Genomic DNA, 25551 nt, shown 5'->3' with positions numbered 1-25551 from the left:
GGTTTGTAGGACAATAGCAAATTTCCCTCAAATGGATGACCTAAGGTTTCTCAATCAGTGGGAGGCGTAGGATGAAGATAGTCTCTCTCAAACAACCCTGTAACCAAATAACAAAGAGTCTCTTGTGTCCCCAACACATCCAATACAATGGTAAATTGTATAGGTGCACTAGTTCGGCGAAGATATGGTGATACAAGTGTAATATGGATGGTAGATATAGGTTTTGATAATCTGAAAATATAAAAACAGCAAGGTAGCAAGTGGTAAAAGTGAGCGAAAAAGGGTATTGCCATGCTTCGAAACAAGGCCTAGGGTTCATACTTTCACTAGTGCAAGTTCTCTCAATAATGATAACATAATTAGATCATATAACAATCCCTCAATGTGCAACAAAGAATCACTCCAAAGTAACTAATAGCGGAGAACAAACGAAGAGATTATTGTAGGGTACGAAACCACCTCAAAGTTATTCTTTCTGATCGATCTATTGGGCTATTCCTGTAAGTGTCACAAACAACCCTAGAGTTCGTACTAGAATAACACCTTAAGACACACATCATCCAAAACCCTAATGTCACCTAGATACTCCAATGTCACCACAAGTATCCGCGGGTTTGATTATACGATATGCATCACACAATCCCAGATTCATCTATTCAAACCAACACAAAGAACTTCAAAGAGTGCTCCAAAGTTTCTACCGGAGAGTCAAGACGAAAACGTGTGCCAACCCCTATGCATAATTTCACAAGGTCACATAACCCACAAGTTGATCACCAAAACATACATCAAGTAGATCACGTGAATATCCCATTGTCACCACAGATAAGCACATGCAAGACATACATCAAGTGTTCTCAAACCCTTAAAGACTCAATCCGATAAGATAACTTCAAAGGGACAACTCAATCCATTACAAGAGGGTAGAGGGGGGGAAACATCATAAGATCCAACTATAATAACAAAGCTCGTAGTACATCAAGATCGTGCCATATCAAGAACACAAGAGAGATAGATAGATAGAGAGAGAGAGAGAGAGAGATCAAACACATAGCTACTGGTACATACCCTCAGCCTCGAGGGTGAACTACTCCCTCCTCGTCATGGAGAGTGCCGGGATGATGAAGATGGCCATCGGTGATGATTTCCCACTCCGGCAGGGTGCCAAAACAGGGTCCCGATTGGTTTTTGGTGGCTACAGAGGCTTGCGGCGGCGGAACTCCCGATCTAGATTATGTTCTAGAGGTTTGGGCATATATGAGAGGTGTTGGCGTCGAGAACAAGTCAGGGAAGTCCACGAGGGGCCCACAAGGTCGTAGGGCGCGCCCTAGGAGGGTGCAGGCGCCCTCCACCCTTGTGGTGCCCTCGGGACTCCTCTCGTGCATCTCCGGTACTCCGTGGGCTTCTTTTGGCCCAAAAAAATCGTCATAGAGTTTCAGGTCAATTGGACTCTGTCTGATATTCCTTTCCTGTGAAACTCAAAAACAAGAAAAAAACAGAAACTGACACTGGGCTCTAGGTCAATAGGTAAGTTCCAAAAATCATATAAAATAGCATATAAATGCATATAAAACATCCAAGATAGATAATATAATAGCATGGAACAATAAAAAATTATAGATACGTTGGAGACGTATCAATCAGCCCGTCAGCCTTCATGGCGGGGAGACCGATCTCCTACACTGGTGTGCAAGTTCTTCGTCAACATGTGTTTAAAGGCCAAACTATGGTCTACGACGACGCCCAAGCCTTTCATTAGGTTTCTGTCGTGCTTGTCCGATGTTTCATTTGGTGCCTTTGGTTCTAATCACCCTTCACGTTTTCCTCGTACTGGATGACATGTTGGCAGCGATCCTCGAGGGCTTGAATCCGTTTGAGCAGTTGGTTATTCTCTTTGGCTACTTTCCTTGCTGATTTGAGTAGCTGTAACCGAGCTTCGTCATGGTGAGAGTTGTCGAACAACTCATTCAGCATGTCCTCGTCATAGGGGCCAAATTCACCGCCTAGCGATTGGGGTTCCCCCTCCTTGTCACGTGATCTATCATGAGGCGGGCTCTCCCTCTCGGGAGCATACCGGTGTCGCCCTTAGGTTCATTGCCGTTGCCATTGTTGTTGTCGTTGCTAGAATTGGCATTGGGTGTGTTCACCATGTAGCACGCGTAGGTCGAGGTCGCCTGCCACTTGCGTAAGGGCAACGTGGCTGGCGGTTGGCTGTCTGCGGACTGCCGACTTCCTCTTTCATGTCTTCTGCCTTGGTGGCTCCCTCAAGGACGTCGGCGAGGTCTTTGATGTTGGCGATGAGATACGTGGTGGGTGGGTCGAAAATATTAACTTCTTCCCACAACTCCAAGATCAGATCTCACATCGAGATCAGAAGGACCAACGTCTGCTGATCCTCGATCCGACGAGATGCCAAACCCGCAAAGATCATCTCTCCGTGGAAATTCTTGGCGTACTCCATGTTGCTAAATCTTACGATCCAACCTGGACTCGACCTGGCCAGTCGAGTTTGCGACGAGGGTGACGCCGCCGAAGACGAACATATGCCCTGGCGGGAAGATCGCGCTGGAGCCCATCTAAGCGTTGATCTGAACAATGCCATATCAATCTTTGTAACCGGATTGGACGACACAGCCACAAGTGCAACTCGAGGCTGAGGCTGGAGCAGTGGGGTACTGGGCTCAGTTGGAGGCCTGGCCCAAGCACTCCGCCGAGTGTGCCTCGTTTCCTTTGAGTGCAACAGTCAGCAGGTGGATTAGCAGGGGCCATGGGAACAGGGATGCTGATGGTAGGCTGTGGCTGCAATCTAGAGGTCTGAGACATGGGTAGCAAGCACATCAACCAAAAAAATCAGTCTTTATTCGCTAACCGTATCAGTACAAGGCTACAAGATCGCTGATGTACAACGGGAGCAGTGGAATGGAGCAGAAGAAAAGAAGTAGTGGTAAACGCAAGAGAAATCGACCAAGCGCTCTGTCCAACGAACTGGAGGTTCAGGGAAGGTGAATTCCCCGCTGCCTAACTCAAAATCAAGCAATCATGCTGCCCGCGCTAGTGTGAATTGCCGTCCTTGCCCTTCTCCTCCCCGTCGCCACCCACCGCCACCGGCGGGGAGCCCTCCGCCGGGTCGACCAGGGGCGGCGGGCGCGCCAGGTGGAAGGCCACGAACTGGGCGGCGGCGGGGTTGAAGGACCCGAACTTGGGCGTCGTCTCCACCCCGGAAAAGCTCCGCGCGAGGAACGAGAACCCGTCGTCCTCCTCCTCGCTGGCAGCCGCGGCAGCAGCCGCCGCGGCGCTGGGGACCTTCTCGAGCGCGGCCACGCGCGCGCGCCGCCGCTTCGGCTCCGGCCGCTCGTCCCCCTCCTCGGCGTCCGTCGGCGCGGCGCGCTTCTCGGGGGGCGGCGGGCGGGGAGGGGAGGGCTCCTCCGCCTGCGGCTGCGCCTCGGCCGCGGGCGCGGCCACCGCCGCCATTCCTCCGGGGAGGGATCTGATCAGCTCCGGGCCGCGGGAGCTTCCGGGGATTTTTTTCTCTCCCTCCCTGCCCCCGCTCCGATCTGTGCGCGCTAGTGCGCTTGGCTGGGCGCGCGTGGTGGGGATTGCTCGGGCGGTCGCACTCACATGGGGGCTCTCGGCCGCGCGGGCTCACGTCACGCGGCGCGAGCCTGTGACACCGCCGTGGCGCTGGCGCCGTGCGCTCCCACCCTTGTCGCGCGTGCGCGCCCCGCCGATAAGGACCTGCCGTGGACTCCTTGTCCCCGTAGAATTCTTCCCCGTTTTCTGTCGCGGTGATCAACCGTCGCCGTTTTATACTGGTGCGTTGACTGGCTGAGAAGTGCTTACGGAGGTGACTTGGGTAAGCACCAATGGCCATTGGCATTCCAGCTTGTATGCTAGCAAATGGTGGTTACATGTTTCTCTATTTGGGAAATAGTGAACACGTGTCGCAGTATGCCGCAAAAACACCTGCTTTTATAGGGCGGTGCTAGGACCGCCGCAAGACTCGGCCGGTCGCCTGCCAGCCGCACGATGCGCGATCTATGTGTCGTCCTCATCTCATGGCTTCGCAAAAAAGAAGAAAAAATTTGTCGATGTCCTCGTCGAAATGCCGCATTGGTGGGTTCTCCTCGCCGCGCCGCGGTCGCGAGATGTAGCACCATGGCTATGGCTTGTTGGTCGCAGCTCCAGTAATCACCGGGCACAGCAAAGTGGCTTGTCGACCACAACAAAAGTGACTCACAATTGCAACTCTAGAAGTCGCTAGTTGCTTCGATTGTCCTACCTTTGGTAGCCGTTGGTTCCAGCAAAAAATGCTCGTTGGAAACTCGTCACTCCTTGTTCCAACATCTTGCCAGCCAGTTCCAGCGCGCGGTCGTCATGGTCGCAACATCTTGGCCCATTGATTCCAGGGCACGATCGTCGTGGTTGCAACATCACACCGGCCGGTTCTAGGTTGTGGTTACCACGGGCACAACAAGCCCTGTTGTTGGTTCCAGCAACCGCGGCTCCGCTGGGTTCCAGTACCAACTCGTGCAGTCGTCGATGCCTCCACCCACCGCACTTCTGGTTGCAGCACGTCGTGCGTCCGCCCATGTCACGCTAGTCGTAGCACCAGGGGACACTGCTCGGAGAAAGCCCCAGCTGCGGTTGCAGGATTTGCTTCCACCATTGCAGCTAGCGGTTCATCCCGACTCACCATTTGTTGTCATCACTGATGACCGGCAGTCAACCCTGTCTCCTCCCAGACCTGGACACAAGAGGAGGGAGAGAGGGAAGATGGAGGAGAGAGCAAGCTTGCAGCGTGTGGCGTCCCTATCGTCGACGGCTAGCTGTCGTATGTTGCTATCCCCTTAGAGCAAGGAGGAAAGCGCACGAGATAAGGAAAGTGGAAGAAAACGGGCGTCAGTGCGGTCCAACTTCTGTTGCCATGGATGTAGTTATGCAGGTGAGGATGTAGCTCTGTCGCCGGCAGGTTCCAGCATGTGATCGTCATGGTTCCAACATCTGTGGCTGCCGGTTCCAGCACGCGTCACCGTGACCTAGCATCCGGTGGTACTCATCTCCCACCACCGACTGCCGCCGGTGGGTTCCAATTTTTGCTGCCATGGATGCAACTTTGTTGTCCCCGATCGGTTCCAGCAAGAGGCCATCATGATTGCAACATCTCTGGCACACGGTTCCAACACGCGTCACCGCGATCCCAGCATCCAGTGGCATTCGTCTCCATCGCCAGCTGCTACCGGTTGCTTCATCGGTGGCCACCATCTTGAAGCAATGGCAGCTGCCGGGTGCAGCATGCGGCCCTAGAAAAAGCGATGACGAGGGATGCAAGACCATAAACACCAGGCACATCCAGCTTCCCCTCGTATCGTGTGGTCATGGCCTGTGAGCAGATAGGTCTAGGACGTGGTGCGGGCCCGGTGGCCAGTTCACCGGAGTGGACCAAGGAAGGGGCACGATGGGTTTCGTGCACGGTGGTGCGAAGACCTGCTCCTGCAACAACTCCGCTCGCATGGATAAGAAAGAAGACCCATGGGCGAGGTCAGTGGAGGAAGTCGGCGTGGGGAGCTGTGGTTTGGGGTGGGAACCTACGCCGGACTGGACTAGCCGTCGGCGGCGGCAGGATCTAGAGAGGAAGAGGAAAGCGACGCGCGTGATGATAGGCGACCGATGGATCGCCGGGCCGGTCGGCCGATTAGAAACATTTACAATTATAATCTTCTCTTAATCTAATATCTAAACCTTGTTACGTGTGAATACCTTTCTGTCCCTGATGTGTGAATGAAACGATCGACTGGGCAGAAATCGCATCTCCCTGGCTCTCTCGGCCTCTTCCCCTCTCGCGCCCAAGGCAAAGCGACGCCGGCGGCCGCGACCTGGCCCATTCTCCGGCCATCTCGCCGCCTCTCCCCGACTGCGTCCCTCTCCACCCAAAAAAGAAAAAGAAGGAAGAAAAAAAACCGGATCGGAGACGCACCAGGTCACCATTCTCTGCGACGCAAGCAGCAGAACAACAAGACGGCCGGTGGCTGCGAGCACCGGAGCGCACGGCGGGGAGAGGGAGCGACGAGGCGCGGCCGGCACAGACTAGAGAGGTACTGTATCATTTTGCCGCACTGCTCTCTTCTTCCGCTTATATGCTTGAGACCTAGAGACTAGAGTCTAGTTGGAGGACGGCAAAATTGTGAAATCTGATTATGTGAATGTGTAATTGGATTGCATTTTTTTTCTATGAAATGCAGACACAGCCGCACGGATTCTGAGATGTAGGATACTGTAATTTTCCTGATTCCGCCATAGTAGAATGCACACACACTCGTCATTTCCCAGTTTAGAGATCTAGACACAGCCACCATTTGCAAGCTGCTGTGAGGTGCTCTCCTAGTCTCTTTTGCATAAATAAACTCCTCCTTCCGTTTCAAAATAAGTGCCATGGTTTTAGTTCAACGGAATCAGTGTGCAAACGATGGTTGTTGCACGACATTACTCATCTCTACTCCTAATGGAGCAGTTGGTAGTCTTCGCCGGTCAATTTTCGTCTCACCTTCATCGGGTTTTTTTCGTCCTAAACAAATTTCGTAGATTAACCAGCGAAAACCAGCGAACAAAAAATCGGACGACGCCCTAGCTCCCTCCGCCCGCGGGTCGCCCGCTCCCTCGCGCCCCTGTTGCTCCCTCCTCGATCCCGATCTGGATCGAGGGGACGAGGAGCTCCTGCCTCCCCGACGGCCGACCTCCTCCTCGCCCCGCCGCTGCGTCCGGCGCCGCCACGGCCTCTGGAGCCAGGGAAGCCATGGCCTGAGCTCGGCCTCGAGGTCCCCGCCGCCGTCTCCTGCAGCTTCTGCCCCGCCGCCTCACCGCCCGAGCTCGCCGTCGCACCAACCTCGGCGCCGCGCCGCCGCCGGCTCTGGTCGCCTCCACCTCCGCGCCGTGAGGAACCCGCCACACGCGTCAAGGCGAGGCGCCTCCTGGGCTCCGTCCGTTTCCAGAGCGAGCGCCCGCGAATACCTAGCTAGCCGCCGCCGTCGTGACCGTTCCAGCCACCGCCAAGGTAAGGTGCTTTCTCCATCTCAATTTCCTTCCTTCCCCATCAAGGTTAATTTGGATCCGTCCATGTCGCCGCGCCCGCCAAACCGCAGGCCACACTTCCTCTTCCACCTCCGCGTACTCCTGGTTGCAGCCCCAGCTCTTCACGGGCAGGGAGAGAAGGGGGGCATGATCGGCGGGGCAGAGTTCTTTCGGAAGGACAGCGTGGTGGGCAACATGGACGGATACCTCAGCTACCTGTCCCTCGAGTATGACTTCGTCTTGGACACCAATCCTGCTTGGTAAGACTTCCCGGCTCTTTCCTCCCTTCTATCCGTTTAGAAACTGAAAAGGTTGTGATGCAAATTCGATTTGTTGCTACCTGTATTCAGACTGATCTGCTATGGGTGCGGTTCCTTGTGGCAGAGTTCTTTATATTCCAATTAATTTCAAAGCAGATGATAAACTGAGATCTACTTGTCAATTTATACTGTATCTCATATCTCATTTGTGCCTTGAATATTAGCTTCTTCACGGCAAGTTCTTTATACTGTACCATAGCCAATCAAAATCTGCACCATATTAGTCTGATGCTTTCTTACCCGCTCATCCTGAATTAGTAGGCAGTTAGGCACTTTCCAATAGGATCAGCTTTGTTGTACAAACTCACTTGTATTTTCCATGTTATTTGCAGGGTATCTTCATTTTGGAAGCAGGAATCCTTTCCTCATAAGATGGATGAGCTGTAGGATTTGATTCTGTTCAGCTTGAATTAGTTTTTCATCATCATGTTCTTTGTATTAGGAATTCATGCCTTCCAGCTCTAATTTTTTCGCATTGTTGGTGTATGCTGGGAGTCACATTATTATGCTGCTAGCAAACAGTAGGATTGGAAGTCTTACTCTGTAGGTTAGTAATATCTTTTCCACTATACCGAGGTTCAGCAATTTAATTCGTATTAAGGTCACACAAGCAGTTTGGTTTTCAGATTTGTCTTGACAAACATATTTGGTTCAGCAATTTAATTCATATTAAAGTCACACAAGCAGTTTGGTTTTTTGATTTGTCTTGACAAACATATTTTGCAGATTATCCTCACATATGAAATTGATTTCTGCAAGTTCCTTTCACTTCTTATTTATTTCTTCACTTGGTTATGATGTACTGCTATTCGTTTTCATGATGATTCATGCGTTTTGTAGTTTTCACTGACAGAATCTTGTCTTGAAACAAGATTGGTTCCCATTGTTACAGTGAAGTAGCTACCAAGCAGCGAGGCCATCGAGTGACACGAGACCGCGGGATGGCGTGAGAAGAAGCAGGGGGTGTCTGGCGGGATGGAGAAGACCACAGGGAAGTGTGGCGATGGAGTGCAATCCCGAAGAAGAAGAACATTGCAAAGAAAGACCCTGGCCAAGTGCCACCCAATTCTCTTTCACCGACCCATCTAATGGCCATCAATTCAATTGGTCCAAGCTGTTGTGTTGACCTTCCCATTGATCCACTACATCCTCGCTCAGCTGGTTCTGCTATGTTTCTTCTCCATGGCATTGCTGGTTGCCGGCGTGCCTGACATCGCGCCTTATGTGACGTGACATGATGCTCCTCTACGTGTTCTTCTCACCCCGGTTTCCATGAGGAGAGATGTTGTTCTGTGGTTCTGTAGTTCTACTCCATAGCAATGATGGAGTCGCCTCCATATGGATAGCAATTATCTCGGGATCATGGTGAGGTTACTAACTCGACCCTTTGTTTGGCTCTGTTCGTGTGGATCTATTCATGTGCATCTGTAAACTTTATTTAGGTACAAGTATTGTTCTAGCGCTTGTGTTTATTATTTTTGTAAAAATAAGATTTATTGATCTCATTAAATTGAGGTTTTATGTTCACATGAAATTCTAACTGAATTTGCTATTCAGCTGACAATTCCAACAATTTTTTGTATTGTATTTGCATGTAGAGAGCTGTCTACGCAACGGCCAGGGGGCATATGCTTCTCCTAGCACTAAGACCTCCATCCTATTTGAGCCAGAATGGCTTTGGTGCCCTCTCTCGCTCATTGTGAGGCCGTGCATGCTTGCCATGTTGTGGCTACGAAATCTCAGACTGAGTCGCTTCGGTCGGGCACTATTCAGGTACAACTCACTTTCCTCCACCATTGTTGGTTGCTGTGCATCACAGGCTTGACGAAATTTCATTGATGGTGTCGATCTTGCTCTTGCTAGACCCTCCTTGTTATAAATCATTATTGGATTCTAGCTAGGGCCTTAGGAATTGATAATTTCTTGATTGTATCGCTGAAAATGTAGTTCTTACAAGATTCTCATTGCCAAATTGTTATGGCAGCATGAGTGAAAATATGTTCCTTTTAAATGCTTAGATTCTATAGAGACCTATGATGTATATCCTAAATTACTGTATTGTGTGCTTTTGTAAAATAAACTGTATTGATTCAATTTATATATTTAGTACAATGGTTTTGCTCACATCACAAATATCTAACAACAAGAGTGATTACTGAAAGCATAAAATATATTTCAATTTCTAGGCCGCTACATTATTTTGAAACATGAGCTTTTTTAAAACTGAGTGTTTGACGTAGCTTGTTGTTATTGTCAAAATGAAATAGCGAGTATATATTTGTTGCTTTTTGTTTAGGAAAGTGAAAAAAACAAGATGCCGTTTGTATGCCAGGAATGGCATATGTGAACGACTCAAGTGGTAGTTTTTAGGGTAGGGGCAAGGGGCATTTTTTATAAACTGCCATGGCAGTTCTTTAATTTAGTGCAATTTTTTGAGAAACAGCCATCCACAGGATCTTGATTGTGCGGTTCTGTGTGTGTTCACTGGGACCTCATCACCAGCGAACGTTCGCCGGGTATTGTTCAACATGGCTCTAATGATTCAATCAAATTTCATTGCAAAGTATACTGGACCAGGCTTTCCTTCTTTCTAATGCGGTGTTAGTTGGCATTAAGTTGTGAAATCCAAATCCATACATTTAGAGTTCTTGTTGTTCTAATTACACAAGTATTTTCACTTTTTTTTGTTAACTAATCTTCACACCGAACACCATCTCAGTAACCAGACCTGATATAGTACTTAGTTTTGGCATTAGACACAACAACTTTGACATTGATAATTTCCTCATATATTTAGTAGGACAATAAACTTGTCTAGCATTTCATTATGAGTTGCAGGCTCTGAAAATAAATGTATGTGCCCCCTAAATGATCAAACGTGTGGTTTTGGAATTATGCATGCTGACATGCATTGGCAATCATTATTCAACAGTATTCCTTTTCACTGAAATATAACCATGTAATGCTTACGATTTAATCTGGTTATCTAGACAACTAAATGGGTTAATGTTATGCTTAGTATCTTTTGGCATATGTAACGCATGGAAGGAAACCAGTGTCTTTTGATAGGGATTTCTGGAGGTAACACGCCTCTGACTGTATGCACTGAATTTCAGATGCTCTGTTTAGAAGATGTCTTCTTCAGTAGTACTACATATTTTTATGATTTCCTGTAACTTGCTGATATGGCACTGGTTTGCCGCATGGTGTGCTACAACTACACTCCAGGGGAATATTTGTTCAGAATCTTCACTCTTGTAATTTTCTCCTTGATGACAATGACCATGCTGTGCTGGGGGATTTGGGATTCCATCCTTGCTGTTTGGACTTCCGCTGCCAAATCCAGATCTTATCCAAAGACTTGGGACTCCAAATTACATGCCCCAGAACATTGGCGACCAAACATCAGAGGCCCAATTAGTTACGAGACTGACTCATTGGGGTTTCGCTTGGAGCATTCTTGAGATGTTCAGTGGCGTTCAGACTTGGTGTGCCAAATCACCAGATGAGATTTATCAGTCAGTTGTCCTGAAGAAAGAGAAACCGATGTTCCTGTACAATTTACCTACGGAGGTCGCTAATGTCCTCTCTGGCTGCTATGAGTATGAATTTCAGGATCACTCCTTGATGTTAGATATCTTACAGTCATTTGAAATGTAACATGCTAAAACTCTGTTTCTGCTTCTGCCTTGTTAACTTACATAATTTGGTTAAACTGCCATGGATGGGTGATTTTACCATATTTCATTTTCATATTTGCTTATATTATATTGTACAAACTACTAAGCATTATTGAAGTTTGTCACATGAAAGCATGGAACTGCTTTCTTAGCTGTGTCGTTTATAGTCATATATGGTCAATGCAGGTTTATTTTCCTCCAGAGTTTACTTTTACTATGTCCTGGTACTGGTTTTCTCTGCAGGTTTCTCTACATTAGCTTTGTGTATTCAAATTTTTTGTTCCTGACAAGAAGTGCATTGCACATGCACACTTATATGAACAAGCCTTACATGATTTGCTCTTTTACTGATGGACTGAGGAGGTCAGAGATGTATAACAGCCGTATTGATCCAAATGACAAGTACGGCAGTGCTAACCTGCTTACCTAGAATTTTACCACATCCTAAGACTTGCAAATCTGTATAATAGGAATGGCTAGCTGTTTTCTGGTCTACAACCGTGACATCTGGTGGCATCTCTCACCATGTCTGCACATAGTGTTTAGTCATGATTCTTGCATACTGTTGAGACTCGAGAAGGGCGTGACATTTTTTCCTGAACTGATTTCTATTTTTTTTTGCTTACCGGTTGAGCTCGGTTTCAACTCTTACCTGAGTAGTTGATAGGAAAGCCTGATGCAGGTGTATGGAAATTATGCAATTCCATGAGGTTTGGAGTTGTCCAGTATACTACTGAGGCCTACATATTTTGCTGATGCAGGTTGAAGGTGACACATGAACGCTGGCAACGCAAAATAGCAGATATAAAATAACTGCAGCTCAGGCCATGTAGTTCTACAACAACCAAGGAAGAAGTCCGTTTTTTAAGCCGACCTTGGCCAAGCATTTAAGCTTATATGGTTGCTCTCTATTTTTCAGAGGTGCGTGTACTGAGGACGCCCATGATTTAGGGCCAAAAATCTAGACAAAGTGACAAAACTTTGTACGAGACTTACTTGAAGCCAAGGAGGTCAGGGGAGGAGGACAACAAGGCTGGGGAGCGGAGGCGGAGACCGACGGGGAAGAGAATGATCAAGCATGTAAATCTAGAGCACAAGCTCGTGATTTATCAAGGGAGTGGCGCTGCCGCCTGATTAGAAAATCATATCTCACGTTAAGGTGTTTTTGTCTTTTGTTTCTGTACAAATTTGGTGCAGGCAAGTTTTTGATGATATATATAAGATGACTAGCATTATCTTTTTATTGAGTGCATGTTCTGGTAGCATTATCTACTTAGAAAAAATTGCTATATGCGTGTAGTGAATAATATCTGTAGGCGGTTTCCCACCTTGCCCCTTGCTAACTGTCATGCCGGTGTTGAAAACTGGCTCACTTAGAATGGGAGTCAGTGGACTTTGTGATCAAAGTGAGGGTTGAGAGTGAGCACGGGTTGGGGTTGGGATTTGCAACAGGAGCAACACAGGTACTATGGATTATGGTCACTTTTGTAAGTACTCTCAACAATGCTAGAAGCACTACTCCATGATTACAGCAGCACATTTACTATGATATAAAGTAAGATTAAAATGTAGCTGACCAATGTAGGCTCAGGAAGAAGTTTTTATTATACTTGCTTAAATATCGTGTGAATGAAGCTAAAAACACCATTTTCTAATATTGTGTGAGAATTGCGTAAACACAACAACAAGGAACAATAGATATTAATTTGTAATAGAATTTTAATTGGATCATCGCTCTATATGTATACATTGTTAATTTATCTCTTTTATCAATTTTACAAGTGAATTGGACTTCAATAAATACCCTGATTGTGCCCGTGCTATCTTGTCTCTGCATGCAAAATTGGACATGCGTTGTGTTTACATAATTTTAGCAAAAATATTTTCGTAACACGTGACAAAGCACCAACATTCCCGTACTATCTTATCTCTATATGTGAAAATTTACATCCATTATGTTTATACAACTCAACAAAAATATTTTAAAAGCCCGTGGCAACGCACGGGCGTTCTACTAGTCAACGGTTGTTTCCCACTGAACAAACGGGATACAAGGCTGTAATCTTGTGTCGTGCGAAGATCGGCCATAAAGTATCATCCATGTAGCACTGCTCTTAGTTCAATTTGAAACGGAGGGAGTATTTGTGATGTACTCCCTTCGTTCCGAATTACTTGTCGCAGGTATGGATGTATCTAGATGTATTTTAGTTCTAGATACATCCATTTCTGCGACGAGTAATTTGGAAGGGAGGGAGTAGTTGGTATTTGATACCCCCTCCGTTCCATAATTATTGTCGTTGTTTTTGTTCCGTTCCTCGAACTCTGTACGCCCAATATTTGCAACCATGCCCTGGATTGTTTTTTGCCTTATACTGCTGGTACCGATCCCTGGCTCCATTGGATGGATATATGTCATTCCCAGAATTTGTTTCACTATTGGGGTTTCTTCATTACCGTGCTGGCAGCGAGTGATTTAAATTATTCTTTCTTCGCTCAGATAGTCGCTGATTTTTCTTTGCCCAGGTGCTGGGGCAGCTTCTTCTTCAGAGATGTTTCTAGGTCTGTTGAATCCGCATGTCCCACATGGAAAATTGCTAGCTGTGGTGCTTGTGGCCGCTTGGACCTCCATTGCTGCTGCTGGTTCGTCGCCTAGTGAGCAGGTACACCAGGGGTTGAATAACGTGTTTGCCTATGTGATTCTACGTCGGATTTTCTACAGATTTGCATTGCTGAATTCAGTTCTAGGAAGCAGGATTTGTGCACCCATCCAATGTTAGATTGAGTTACTCTGTGAGTTTAGTTTTCTGGTGGTAGTTAACTGTGTTTGATGATTAACGAGAGCCACAATGTTAACTACTTAGGCGCTACTTTAAATTTTGGTTCATTTTTTTCCAAGACGTTCAAAATTTTGTCTGTAAGTTCTAATTCTAGTTCCGCGCAGGCATGGAGCAGCCAGAAATCTTTCAATTGCATGCCCTGCTCTATGACATACGTTTCTGATGCATATCCGGGCACCTTGACGCCACCGCTTGCTCAACATATTGACTTAGCTGACGTACCTGATTCTTCTGACTTGTGCAAAGGACTCACTAATGACCCTGATGTGCCTGTGCTTTTGGAATCGCACCGGCAACTTGTTGGTGAAGGTTCCCACCGCCGTCTTGTCTATTCCATGAAATTTGGTAACAGCGAAGATACTTTGGTAAAATTCCTTGATGGCTATGATGCGAATCTTGTGATAATTGAGAGCCTCCCTAGTGGGGTCTTTGTTGACCCATTCGAGCTACATCATTTTGTTGAACGAAAAGGTGAGAGAAAACTCTGAGCTAGCAAGTCAATTATACTATATACATTTACATTGTGATAATTTGCTTTTATCTTGTAGTTTTTCTTGATGTTGCTGTTTTTGGAGACACAAACCTGGAACTCCCCTCAGCTCTGTCCAACCGGTCAGCTGTTGAGATTCATTTTGATCTCAAGCCAAGCACATCAATGAACTGTAACCTTGTGATGGAGCTTCCTCTCCATGCTAGATACCCAGTAAGTTTCTAGTTTCAAAGAAAATTATCTGCGGTAACAAGCTGTCAACTTGATTTATTTGGTTCATGCTGTCTGCAAATACACATACTTCTGATTGGAAATCTTGCCTTCTCAATTTGAGGAAATGGGTCACATGATTATTTTCACAACATTCAACAGCGGTCTAATGTTTATGTGAATATCACCTCCTTGATGGAAATCGGACAGTGCATCCTGATGACAGACAAAATAACTATTGTAGACCAGGTTACCGGCTTGGCGCACATAATGGCAAATAATGCATGCCTAGCATGTTATTTGCAGAACAGGCACCTAACAAATATCAAGTAGAGATCAGCAATACCTTGCAACTGTAGTAATTTATGTTTAGTTTTGCTTTAGGTCACATCTCATTAATGTCCTTGTATTTATGGTGATGTTATGGACCAGCTATTGAGCATCCCACCATAAAAGGTTTCCAGATTTTCCAGAAGAACATTGAAGCTAGTGAATAGTGTGAGAGATGGTACATCTGGCAAAATTGAAATTTCTGATGAACTAAACTGCCCGAAAAATAATTGCTCAACGGCGTAGTCAAACAAGAGACCGAGAAATGAGAAAGGCGAACCACGAGATGCATGCTAATAACTAAGTGGCATAAAATCGCAATTCATTGTATATTTGTGTGTTTTGGGTTTCATCGTTAGGTCGAGTTTAAGATTTTGCCAGACTGTGGGTCCCTACCTTGATCCCACGTGTTTTTAGGAAATTTTGAAAAGCTTTAATGATATCAACGGATCAAATGAAGCAAGGGACACTGCAGTGTGTGTGGGCAGGCAACATAGTTGGTGAAATGGGAAGCTACAGAAGTACAATTAATTTACCTTTTCTGGAGAATTCACTTTTTTGCGAGGGTGGAGAATTTCACTTTTAGAATACTTTCATCTGAAATGTTACGTGTATTGGAGATTGCTGCTGGATGGTAGTAGAAAGAAAGAGAAAACCAGTGGAAGCTCCACCCTCCATTTGCATGTTCTAACTTGGTGCAAACATGCCTGAAATGCACACGGTGTTACGAAAATGTTACTACATGGTTCTCATGTTGATCTCCTTTACTTCTTACTTCCTCCGTTCCTAAATATAAGTCTTTTTAAAGATTTTAATATGGACTACATGCGGAGCAAAATGAGTGAATCCACACTCTAAAAGACGTCTATATACATCCATATGTAGTTTCTTTTGAAATATCTAAAATGACTTATATTTAGAGACGGAGGGAGTATTTGTCATGGAAGGTGGATGTACACGGCAGTTATCTTGGAGTAATTTTTTAGGTCTTAGGTTCTTCCCAAATTCTCTTGTAAGAGATGCTTGATGTTATTAAAGTCGCTTTCTCCCCCAAGATTTTTTTTCCAGCCTAAATCCCTCAAGAAAATGACTAAGATTCTGTAGTCCAGTCCAATTCTAGATGTTACCATGGATCCATGATAAAATTTCACATACAGGTTTTCAGTTATTCCCTTCTTCATCGTAACACTTTTGAAGAAATCCCCTAGCAGACTACTGATTGTCGTATTTATTTGCAGCCTCTCGACGCCAGTGGTTACGCAAGGGTTGAGTTGGTCAGCCCTGACCTGCTCCTGCGTTACAGAAGAAAGGAAACCCATCCTGATTCCTGCCTGTGGATCCTCCAGAATCTCGACGCCGCGCCTGTGGAGAAAGCCACGTAGCGCATACCCTGTGGCGACGAGGCGCACACAGGATTTGTATCTAGCCTCACTTTCATTTTGGCTCTGGTTTGCTCCATGTCCATAGTCCTAGCAGCCTCCCTTGTTTCTTGATGCAAGTACTGGAATCGCGAGGCATGATGCATTGGTCTACTTCAAAAGTCAGATTGCTCTCACAGGTTTTTGCACGTCCATATTCAGAGGAAACCAAGTACGGGAAAAAGAGCGTCAGTTGCATGCTTGGTGTTTGCCCAATGTTTTTGGCAATCTTTTAAAGAACTATGTGGTTGTAAATTGCCTAGCTTACATCCTGCTACTTGGTCACATGACTTGCTTGATAATGCCTTTTGTCCACAGGAGCTCTGTCGTGCTATCCTTTGCGGCATGTGGGCGATCTGGACCCTCAGAAATAAAAGATACCATGGGGAGATGGCATCAGATATGATCCAAACATCAAATTCTGATGCAAAGGAGAAAGAAGAAGCTAGAATCATTAAATGGAAACGCCGCCCTGTAGGTTTTGTAAAGGCGAATGTTGATGCATCTTTCAATTTGGATACTCGACAAGGAGCCACAGGGGTGATCATTCGGGATGACTAGGGTTGGGTTATTGCAACAAGGAACAAATGGTGTGAAGCCCTCCCTAATATTATCACTGCTGAAGCTCTTGCTCGCGGGGACGGAGCAGATCTAGGGTGCAACCTGGACCTGCTGAAGGTGATTATGGAAATTGATAGCCTTGAGTTGATTAATTTGTGGCGTAGTAGGAACGTTAATAGTTCGTGTATCCTCCCTATGGTGTATCAAATCCAAGATCTTGCTAGGGTGTGTATATCTTTTGAGCTTAATCATGTTAGAACTTAGAAGAGAAGCCAAAATGGCTGCTCATTACACAGCCAAAAAGGGCTCCAAATCGAATGTTGTGACTTGTGAGTACTTGGATGTATCAGGTTCCTGTATTCCTAAATGCCTGTATCCAGCGTGATTCTCATGCTGACAGTGAGTAATACATGGCTGTTTGTCTCGAAAAAAAGAGTTGCATGCTTGGTGTGAACCTGTCTTGTCATTGCATGCTTCACTGACATGCATAAGAAGGGGATCGTCCAGGAATATGAAACAAAAAAATGTGTGTTTCCATGGCAGCAACTTGCAGGTTTGAGGCAAGCACTTGTGGTCTGTATGACAGAGTGGATCCGCTGGACCCGCTGCACAGGGCCACCACGATGTCTCTTTTCATTTCACCTCCCTATTTTACTAGTTCAAAGCGTACAGGGCGGCCTCTTCTGTTTAAAAATGAGGTGGTTTCATTTGCAGGATTTAAATTTACTTCCTATATTGTTTGTTCGGTGCAATATATGGTACCCAATAATGTAGCATTATATTCTTACTTCCTCTTGTTTCCTCCCCTAACCCTAGGTCGCTAGGGCAAAGTTTTCCCTCTAGACTTCACCGGTGAGCCTGTTGATGCGCCTCTCCTCTACCTGCCGCTTTGGCGGCTGGTAGCAGAGAGGAGAATCCTGGTGCCTCAGCTCCGGTTAGTAGTTTAGGTTAGAGTTTTTTAGACCTCGCAGGTACGACTCTTGGGCGGATGACGGTGTTTCTTCTGGGCTTCGATCCTCATCAAGCTTGTCACTTCGGACGTAGACGATGGAGTTTTGACGCAGATTCTTGTCGTCTCCCTAGGGCAGTGCGGTTAGAATTTCTCGTCATGTGACGAGATTTGGTGCCATGTGCTTCAGATTTATGCAAGGGTTAACGGCGACGACTGCGGGTCCAGGGCGTTGGTCCTTAAAGGCATGTGCACAAAGACTTCCTGGCTGTCATGGACAAGGTCAAGAAGGCTCCGGTAGGGGAGCGGCGACAGCAGCTCGTTCTGATGGCATTAGTGGTCATTCGGTGGTCTCAGAATCTCGATGTAATTTTTATTATGTTTGAGATGATTTGTATTTTCGATAAACTTTTATAATAGAATCCTATCATTTTTGCAAAAAACAAGATAAAAAACAATATACGATCTATTGACACCCCATTGCAATTACTTTATTTTTCATGTCTTTGCATATCATTAGAATCCTTTGAATCAATTGATAAGAGTAAAAGGGTCCACATAGTATCATTTTAACCCAAACGGTGAATTTTATTGGCTCAAAAAAGGTGCATCAAGATTCAAGTGAATACATGCCTTAAGAGCACACATCCGACCGCTGCATAGAGAAGATGCACACAACCAACACCAACGCACGCATACAAAACACGCGAGGAAAAGAAGTCTAAAGTAATCAGATCCCATGCATTGCTTCCTTTCTCTATTTTTTTTCCTTTTTACAGTGAGGGAAGGGATTTTGATCGATCGATTGAAGGGACAACGAAACAAAGCGAAACGAAACGATTACAGACTGCCCCTTTAGGAGTAGAGATGTCGTGCGGGGAGGGGTTCTGATCGATCGATCGAAGGGACAGACGAAACGAAACGATTACGGACACCTCTCTAGGAGTAGAGATTTCTGTGAAGAAAAAACCTCGTAGTTGTGTTTCAGCACGAAATCTTTTTTTTTTGACATGGCAAGAACTCTGATGTGTTACTAGCACAGTAGCACCTGATGACAGTAACAAGCATGCTTGCGTGATTCGAACTGGAAAAAAAACCATGCTTGTGTGAACTGCGAGGCGATGCTTCCTCCATGACATCGCCCCCGACACCACGAATGATTGAAGGAACCCCGTTTCCTGGGCATCCCATCGCACCGGAGCGAGAGCCAGCCGAGACGTGGCAAATTTTCGTATTTTGACCCTTTTTTAAAATCTATTCGAGATTTGACTTCAGTTTAATTTTTTTTAAGATCTAATCCTTTTGCTACCGTTAGAGTCCATGGCGGTAGGGTTAACAGCCTACCGCCAGGGACTTTAGCGGTAGGAAACATCGCTACCGCCAACCGGGCTGGTGATAGCCTGCACAACCCTACCACCAAGGTGCTTGGCGGTAGGCACGGGTACGCACTGTGTTCAATACTTAATAGGTTTTTGGCGGTAGGGCATGCAACCCTACCGTCAAGGACCTTGACGGTGCCTATCGCCAGGAACTGGCTCCTCTAACTTCGCTCCTATGAAGTTAGGGAAACAGTACTCTAACTTAGTCTGTGAACCATCAGATGGAAAATAGATGGTCAAGATTCTACACTGTTCACATGGGGTTGTAGCATACTGTTTGGACGAGCACTGTAGCTAAAATCACTGTTTGTTACCTGTAGCAATTGACACTGTTTAAGAACTGTAGCGATAGATCTCACCATTTATTCTAGATTCAGCGGATGAAATGTGGCTAAGTTAGGCTTCTAACTTCACAGTAGCTAAGTTAGAGGAGCCGGTTCCCTATCGCCATGGTCCCTGGCAGTAGCAAAATGATCAGATCTCGAAATTTTTTCAAACTAAGGTCAAATCTCGAATAGGCTTCAGAAAAGAGTCAAAACATGAAATTTAGCCCCGAGACGTCATTCACTCATTTATCAAACCCTGCGTAACGTACATCTCCACCCTTCTCCCACAAGACGACAAAATAAATGCAATCCCACCGTTGTGCGTGCAGCAGATCTGATGATTGGTGGATCTTGATCCAGTACGTACGTAGCGGCAAAGAAACGGAACGCCCGCAGCGAGCGACCGAGCTAATTATCGGACGCGTGTGCCGCTCGGCCAACCCAGGCGCGCCGCGTAGCCCCAGATATTTCCGCGTGTGGTCTTCCGGGCAGCCACACGCGTCGGCACCGCCGCCACCCCCGGCCGAGGAGCCAACCGAATCCTGAGACTATCCGGTGCCAGCCGCCGTGATCGCGCCACGCGTCCCCCGCCAAGCGAGGCCCGGCCGGCACGTGTCGCCCCAGAGCACGGGCGCGCAGGCGCGACCGCCGGGGCACGCGTCCCGTCCGCCAGTGTGCCCGCCGTGGATACTGTACGTCAGCTAAGTAAACTAAGGGCATGTACAATGGTTGATAAAATAGTCTTATCTTAAGTTTTGCATGTAAATTAGAGATGACAAAAAAACATGTCTACAATGGGTCATCTTTTAGCCTTATCTTTAATAATTGGTTGTTCCTAAAAACATGGTGAGACAAATTGTGCTAAGAGATCATCTCTTGTCTTTTCTTAAATAAGATAAGACAAGCCTTCTCTTATGATTTCTCTCTCCTCCACCTCATTATTTATCCTACGTGGCACTCTTAAGATAGAACCATTGTACATGCCCTAAGCTCGCATGATACATGGCAAAGTAAACTAAGATTGGCAGTGTGCGCGCAAGATATTTTGGGGATGGCGAGCAGCGCTGTGCTGCACCCGCATGCGCAGCACCGGCGCGCTCTGTCCGGGCAGCGAGCCTGGATCGGGCGGTGGCGACAGGCGCTGCTCCGGTCCAAGAACGGCACTGTTTTGACGGGGGCACGGCAGACGGAAGGCAAGAGGGATTAGCGTGCGGGGATGATGGAGATATTTTGCGTGCGGGGGAGTGCGACAAGGATCGCTTTTCTGATCGCAACCGTACCGCGAGCGGCTATTGCGGCCGAGCCGTACAATTGTCACGCGCGGCGCGGCGACAAGAGGAGCAGGGCTGGCTGGCCGGGTCGGGGTCGCCTCCAGGGAGCACGGACGGGACGGCCGCCCACGTATATAACTGCCCACCCGCCGGCGCCGCCCCGCTCCGCGCTCGTACTCGCGAATCGCAGTCACGCTCAGAGTCACACCACCACGTCGGGCAACTAGGTTCGGCTGGCACGCGCGGAGGCGCCGGGAGGGAGTCGCCGGACTCCGTTGGCTCGGTGCACGGGTTGGGTAGCATTCGGTTAGCATGAGCGAGGGAACGCGGGAGATGAGGCGGCTGCGCGTTGGCAGCGCCGGCGGCGGGGGCGGCAGCAAGGCGAACGCGAGCGGCGGCATCGGCATCGGCATCGCCGACGAGTGGAGCAGCGGGGGGCGCGGCATTGGGGCGCGGATCCGCGGGGTGAACGTGGGGATCCTGGACGAGCAGGTGCTGGCGCTGGTGTTCCGGGCGCTCAACTGGGACCCGCAGGCGCTGTGCTCCGTGGCGCGGGTCAGCCGCCGCCTGCGCGCCGTCGCGGAGCGCGTGCTGTGGCGGGAGCTCTGCGTCTCGCGCGCGCCGCGGATGGTGTCCACGCTCACCACGGGCTCCTCGGCCGCGTCGGGCCGCGTGGGCGGCGGGTGGCCGGCGCTGGCGAAGCTGCTGCTCTTCTGCTGCGGCGCGGCGGGGGCCGGCGTGCGGGGCCACTTCGCGCCCGTGTCGCGCTTCTCCAAGACGTCCGGCCGGAGCTTCCTGTCGCGCCGCTGCGGCGGGGACCTGCTGTACGTGTCGGACCCGTGCGAGCACGCGGCGGCCGGCGCCGCGGCCGACGAGGACGTGGGCGCCTACCGCGGCGTGTTCCGCGGCTTCATGCGCTCCCGCACGCGCGCCTGCCTGGTGGGCGGGCGCGCCCCGCTGGAGCCCCGCGTGCGCTGCCCCTACTGCGGCGCGCGCGTCTGGAGCGTCACAGCGGCCGGCCTCGCGCCCCGCAGCGCGTGCCGCCGGCTCGGCGCGCACGAGGGCCGCCTCGAGTACTTTGTCTGCGTCAGCGGCCACCTCCACGGCAGCTGCTGGCTCGCGCGCCTCTCCTCCAGCGACGGCGACGGCGACGGCGGCCGCGGTGGCGAGGACACCGACTCTGACGACGACGGGTTCACTGCCACGGCCGACAGCGACGACGGGCACATGGAGCTGTGACGCGAAGAGCTTGTCTTAGCCACATGAAAATGCAGTAGAGTAGAAGCATATTCCCCGTTTGTTTTGTTGGCTTTGTATAATCTCGTGGCTCCTGTGGCCTTGCTGCAATCTATTTTTGCACTGCCGCACAGCTGTTTGTTTCTTCTATCGGTTCAGAAGCGACGTGCGTTGGTGCGGCGCCAGCTACAGATTCAGACTTGCTCTTTCGAGCGACCTCCCGCGGCCGCAACTTACCTGAAATAAACTACTCCTATAGTAGGATCTCATGGCTGAATTTCATGACCTACGCCATGGATTGATTGATTGATTACCTTAGTTTCCATTTGAGGCGATCTCATGGCTGAGTTTCTAGCATCGGCGTCGATTTGTTCTCCATGCCGCCGGCATCGCTCCTCCCTCCCTGTCCTCCGCGTCTGGTGAGCCACTTCTTCGGTTCATGACAGACAAATGGACAACAGAATGGTCAGGCCATGGCTCGCGAATCTGCCATGCACCAGTCACCATTGCTTAAAGGTAGAACCACTGTCGTCAAGCTCGATCGAATAGCTAGGCCTAGGTGATGGCTGATGCATTGCGGCGGCTGTCACGGGTCACGGAGGAGAGGCCCCGGAGCCTGGGCTGCACTGCAGTGGCACGTTCGGAATTCAGAGTTTCAGATAAAAGTGCTGTCGATGCTTGTAAGTGATGCCGTTGCATCCCGCCTACCCAAGCAGGAATGTTCGATTCGATACTGAACTGGCGGCGGTGGCCTGCACCATCAATGATGGAAAATAAGTTGCCAGTAACTAAGCTATATAAGAAGGTGACCCTAGGTATCTGCCATGGCTCTCTAAGTTACAGTTATGTGGCGATCCATTGGTCCTTCAAGGCATATGCAGAGTGGGTTGGGGCAATCCTTCGAGATATATGATGATCCACTGCCTTGACTGTAAATGGAACGAATGCAGGGAATTAAACTGTGATGCTTACGTGATCGGAATGTTGGAACGCCATCTTTGGCTGACCACTCGATCGTCCTGCATTTGTCGACTTGGCTGTACCTGTTGAAAGTTAGTTAACGAATACACCATCTTCACTGAAAAACCTAAGAACATAATGCGCTGCGCTGCGCTGCTTACCCCAGATTCGTATGTGCCATCTGGATTTGATTACAAGTTTACAACACCAAGCTGCAAGCAGGTGATCGACTACGGGTTTTATCATTCTCCCGAGATCTCTGACTGCACCTGGGTAGATTGTCTCTGAATCCACAAATATCGTTGCTCACCCGGAAGATGGTACTGTAGTATACTGCACGCAGTATCTGAATTCAGTAACGTCGCTCCACGCAGTGCCGCATTACAGTGCGCATTGGTGTATAGTACTACTACTACTACTAATCAGGAATTACCGCAGAGACCTCGCCTAGACAAGGACATCGCACACAGGGTTGCATAGGCAGCAAACTGTCTCTTTGTGGCCACTATAACAAACAAAGAGAACGGCAATGATTTACACTGACGCAAGGATTTCATAGGCACCACACCGTCGTCTTTACGAAGAGTACTAACACTGAAATGGTATTCAACTACTACAGTAGTATGGTAGGATAGTAGAAAAATCGTACTCCTATATGCTAGAGTAGGTCTTTCATGCTGCTGCATCAACATCATTGTCTAAGCAGACAGGCAGTTCGTCTGCTGGCCGGTTATCCATCAACAGTACTCTCAGATAACACATGTAGCGGCTACTACTAGCACGATCTTGTAAGCACGACACAAGGGTTTGACTCGCCTACCGTTTCTTCAGAAAAGCTTCCAGCAGGCCTCGCGCTTGGCAGAAAGAGTAACAAGTTGTGCTTGCCTCGCGTTCCAAGTGGTATGGCAGCCCACGCACTAGCTTCGAACATGGTCCTGCCGATCGATGATACTCATGCCTCCTTTTTTCCGAGGAAAAGCGGCCCAACGGACCCAGTTTCGTTCGGAATTTTTTGAGACAAAAGAACCCAGCTGTCTTGTGCAGTTACCCTCATCAAAAAGAAAAAAAAAACTGTCTTGTGCAGTGCAATATGTTATCAGGTAAACAGGGCAAAGCCCCTGTTTACTGCCAAAACATAGGAAATCAAACCTTTGCTTGACATGCTAGCTAGTAGCTGCTCGAAAACAGTTTAGCTATGCATCAGTCGGGAGTCAGTCGATTTTTCAACGAAGGAAGGAGAAGGAAGGGCGTCGCCGGAGATAACGAAGGGGCTCGCTGTCATCACCCCAATATCTATCTTAGGGTACAGGGTGGGGGCGGTGGTTGCCGGCGGTGGTGTGGGGCGGTGGCGCACTTCGCCAAAGAAAAAAATCCAACCGCGGGCGGGGCTAGAGGGATGGCGGGGGCGGCGGCTAGACCGGCGGTGGGGGGCGGTTCCGGGGAGGGCGGGGCGGCGAGGCAGTCACAGGAGCGCCGCTAACCCCAGGTGGTGGTGGCTGGTGGTTCGTTCGGCGACACGTTTGGCGGTCTGGGAGCGGAGGAGGAAGAAGATCCGGACGCCATACGATCTTCACCCAACGGTCCATAAATTGACTGTTTCTAACTAAAAAATTCAGTCGACTGATGTGTAGCTTCTCCCGCTCAAAGTTTTGCCTAGGTATTGAGATTGTGAGATAGGGAAAAGAAACTACATTTTTTAATGAAATAAAACAACATTAGTAGGATCACTAGGTTTAATATCTCAAGAACACGAATTGTTTCATGTCTTCTAGATTGTCCAAAAAAACATAGCATTTTATCGCACCATTCAGTAAAGATAGAGGCCTATACAACTGTAATCAAAAGACTCAAAGTACCATAACCGAGCCTAGCTATACCATGGTAAATTTAACAATAACCGCATAAGATCTCCACTAAGAATAAATAAAGAAATACTGGTAAAACTCAATAGGCAGCCCAAATACGCCTGGTACTTTATTGTGCTTCATCTTGAATATGTTTGTTTTTATTTTATTTTGTGAAGGAATGAAAATAATTCTATATAGAATGGGTTGGGAATTATGCCTAGATCCCATGTAAATGGAAATTTCATTGATAAGACCTCCTCAATTGTAGCCAATATTTTTTTGCAGTATAATGAGAAGAAATACTATAAATAAAATAAAAAGAAAGAACTCTATTTCTGACCTATGAGGCCGAATATTATGTTTTCTTATTCACTCTCTACTTTATTTTTTCTATTTAAAGTAGATCAATTTACATGATGTATCTATATAAAAAATTAATAAATATACTTTAAACAAAGTAGGAATTCGTAAAATTAATTTTTATTCCTTCATAGAATAAAAAAATGATAAGAGACTTTTTTTCCCAAAATCCCTGCAAAAGAAGAATTTTTACCTCTTTCTAACGGAGCAACTCTTATTTCCTTTTAGCTAAATACTTTTTCGAATATTTCTCTATCAATTCATCAAGAACACAAGCAAAAGGGAGCTAATACTAAAACATTAGAAGCTATT

At 47.8% G+C, this 25551-nt stretch overlaps 2 protein-coding genes across 2 annotated transcripts; both read left to right on the top strand.

Annotated features, from left to right (window-relative positions):
- The first annotated feature begins 6614 nt into the window (after nt 1-6614).
- On the top strand, nt 6615-17271 carry LOC119284931 (phosphatidylinositol-glycan biosynthesis class X protein-like). Its single transcript, XM_037564119.1, has 8 exons — nt 6615-7048; nt 7137-7325; nt 7718-8750; nt 8984-12224; nt 13589-13725; nt 14007-14373; nt 14451-14605; nt 16171-17271. Exons 5-8 carry the CDS (start codon nt 13615-13617, stop codon nt 16312-16314), a joined length of 777 nt encoding a protein of 258 aa, XP_037420016.1. The 5' UTR covers nt 6615-7048; nt 7137-7325; nt 7718-8750; nt 8984-12224; nt 13589-13614; the 3' UTR covers nt 16315-17271.
- A 3537-nt stretch (nt 17272-20808) lies between these two features.
- On the top strand, nt 20809-22348 carry LOC119314283 (EID1-like F-box protein 3). Its single transcript, XM_037589050.1, has one exon. It carries the CDS (start codon nt 21149-21151, stop codon nt 22073-22075), a length of 927 nt encoding a protein of 308 aa, XP_037444947.1. The 5' UTR covers nt 20809-21148; the 3' UTR covers nt 22076-22348.
- The last annotated feature ends 3203 nt before the right edge of the window (nt 22349-25551 follow it).

Source organism: Triticum dicoccoides, chromosome 1A (genome assembly GCF_002162155.2).
Source record: "Triticum dicoccoides isolate Atlit2015 ecotype Zavitan chromosome 1A, WEW_v2.0, whole genome shotgun sequence".
NCBI classification, from domain to species: domain Eukaryota; kingdom Viridiplantae; phylum Streptophyta; class Magnoliopsida; order Poales; family Poaceae; genus Triticum; species Triticum dicoccoides.
This window is presented reverse-complemented; position numbering and strand designations above follow the sequence as displayed.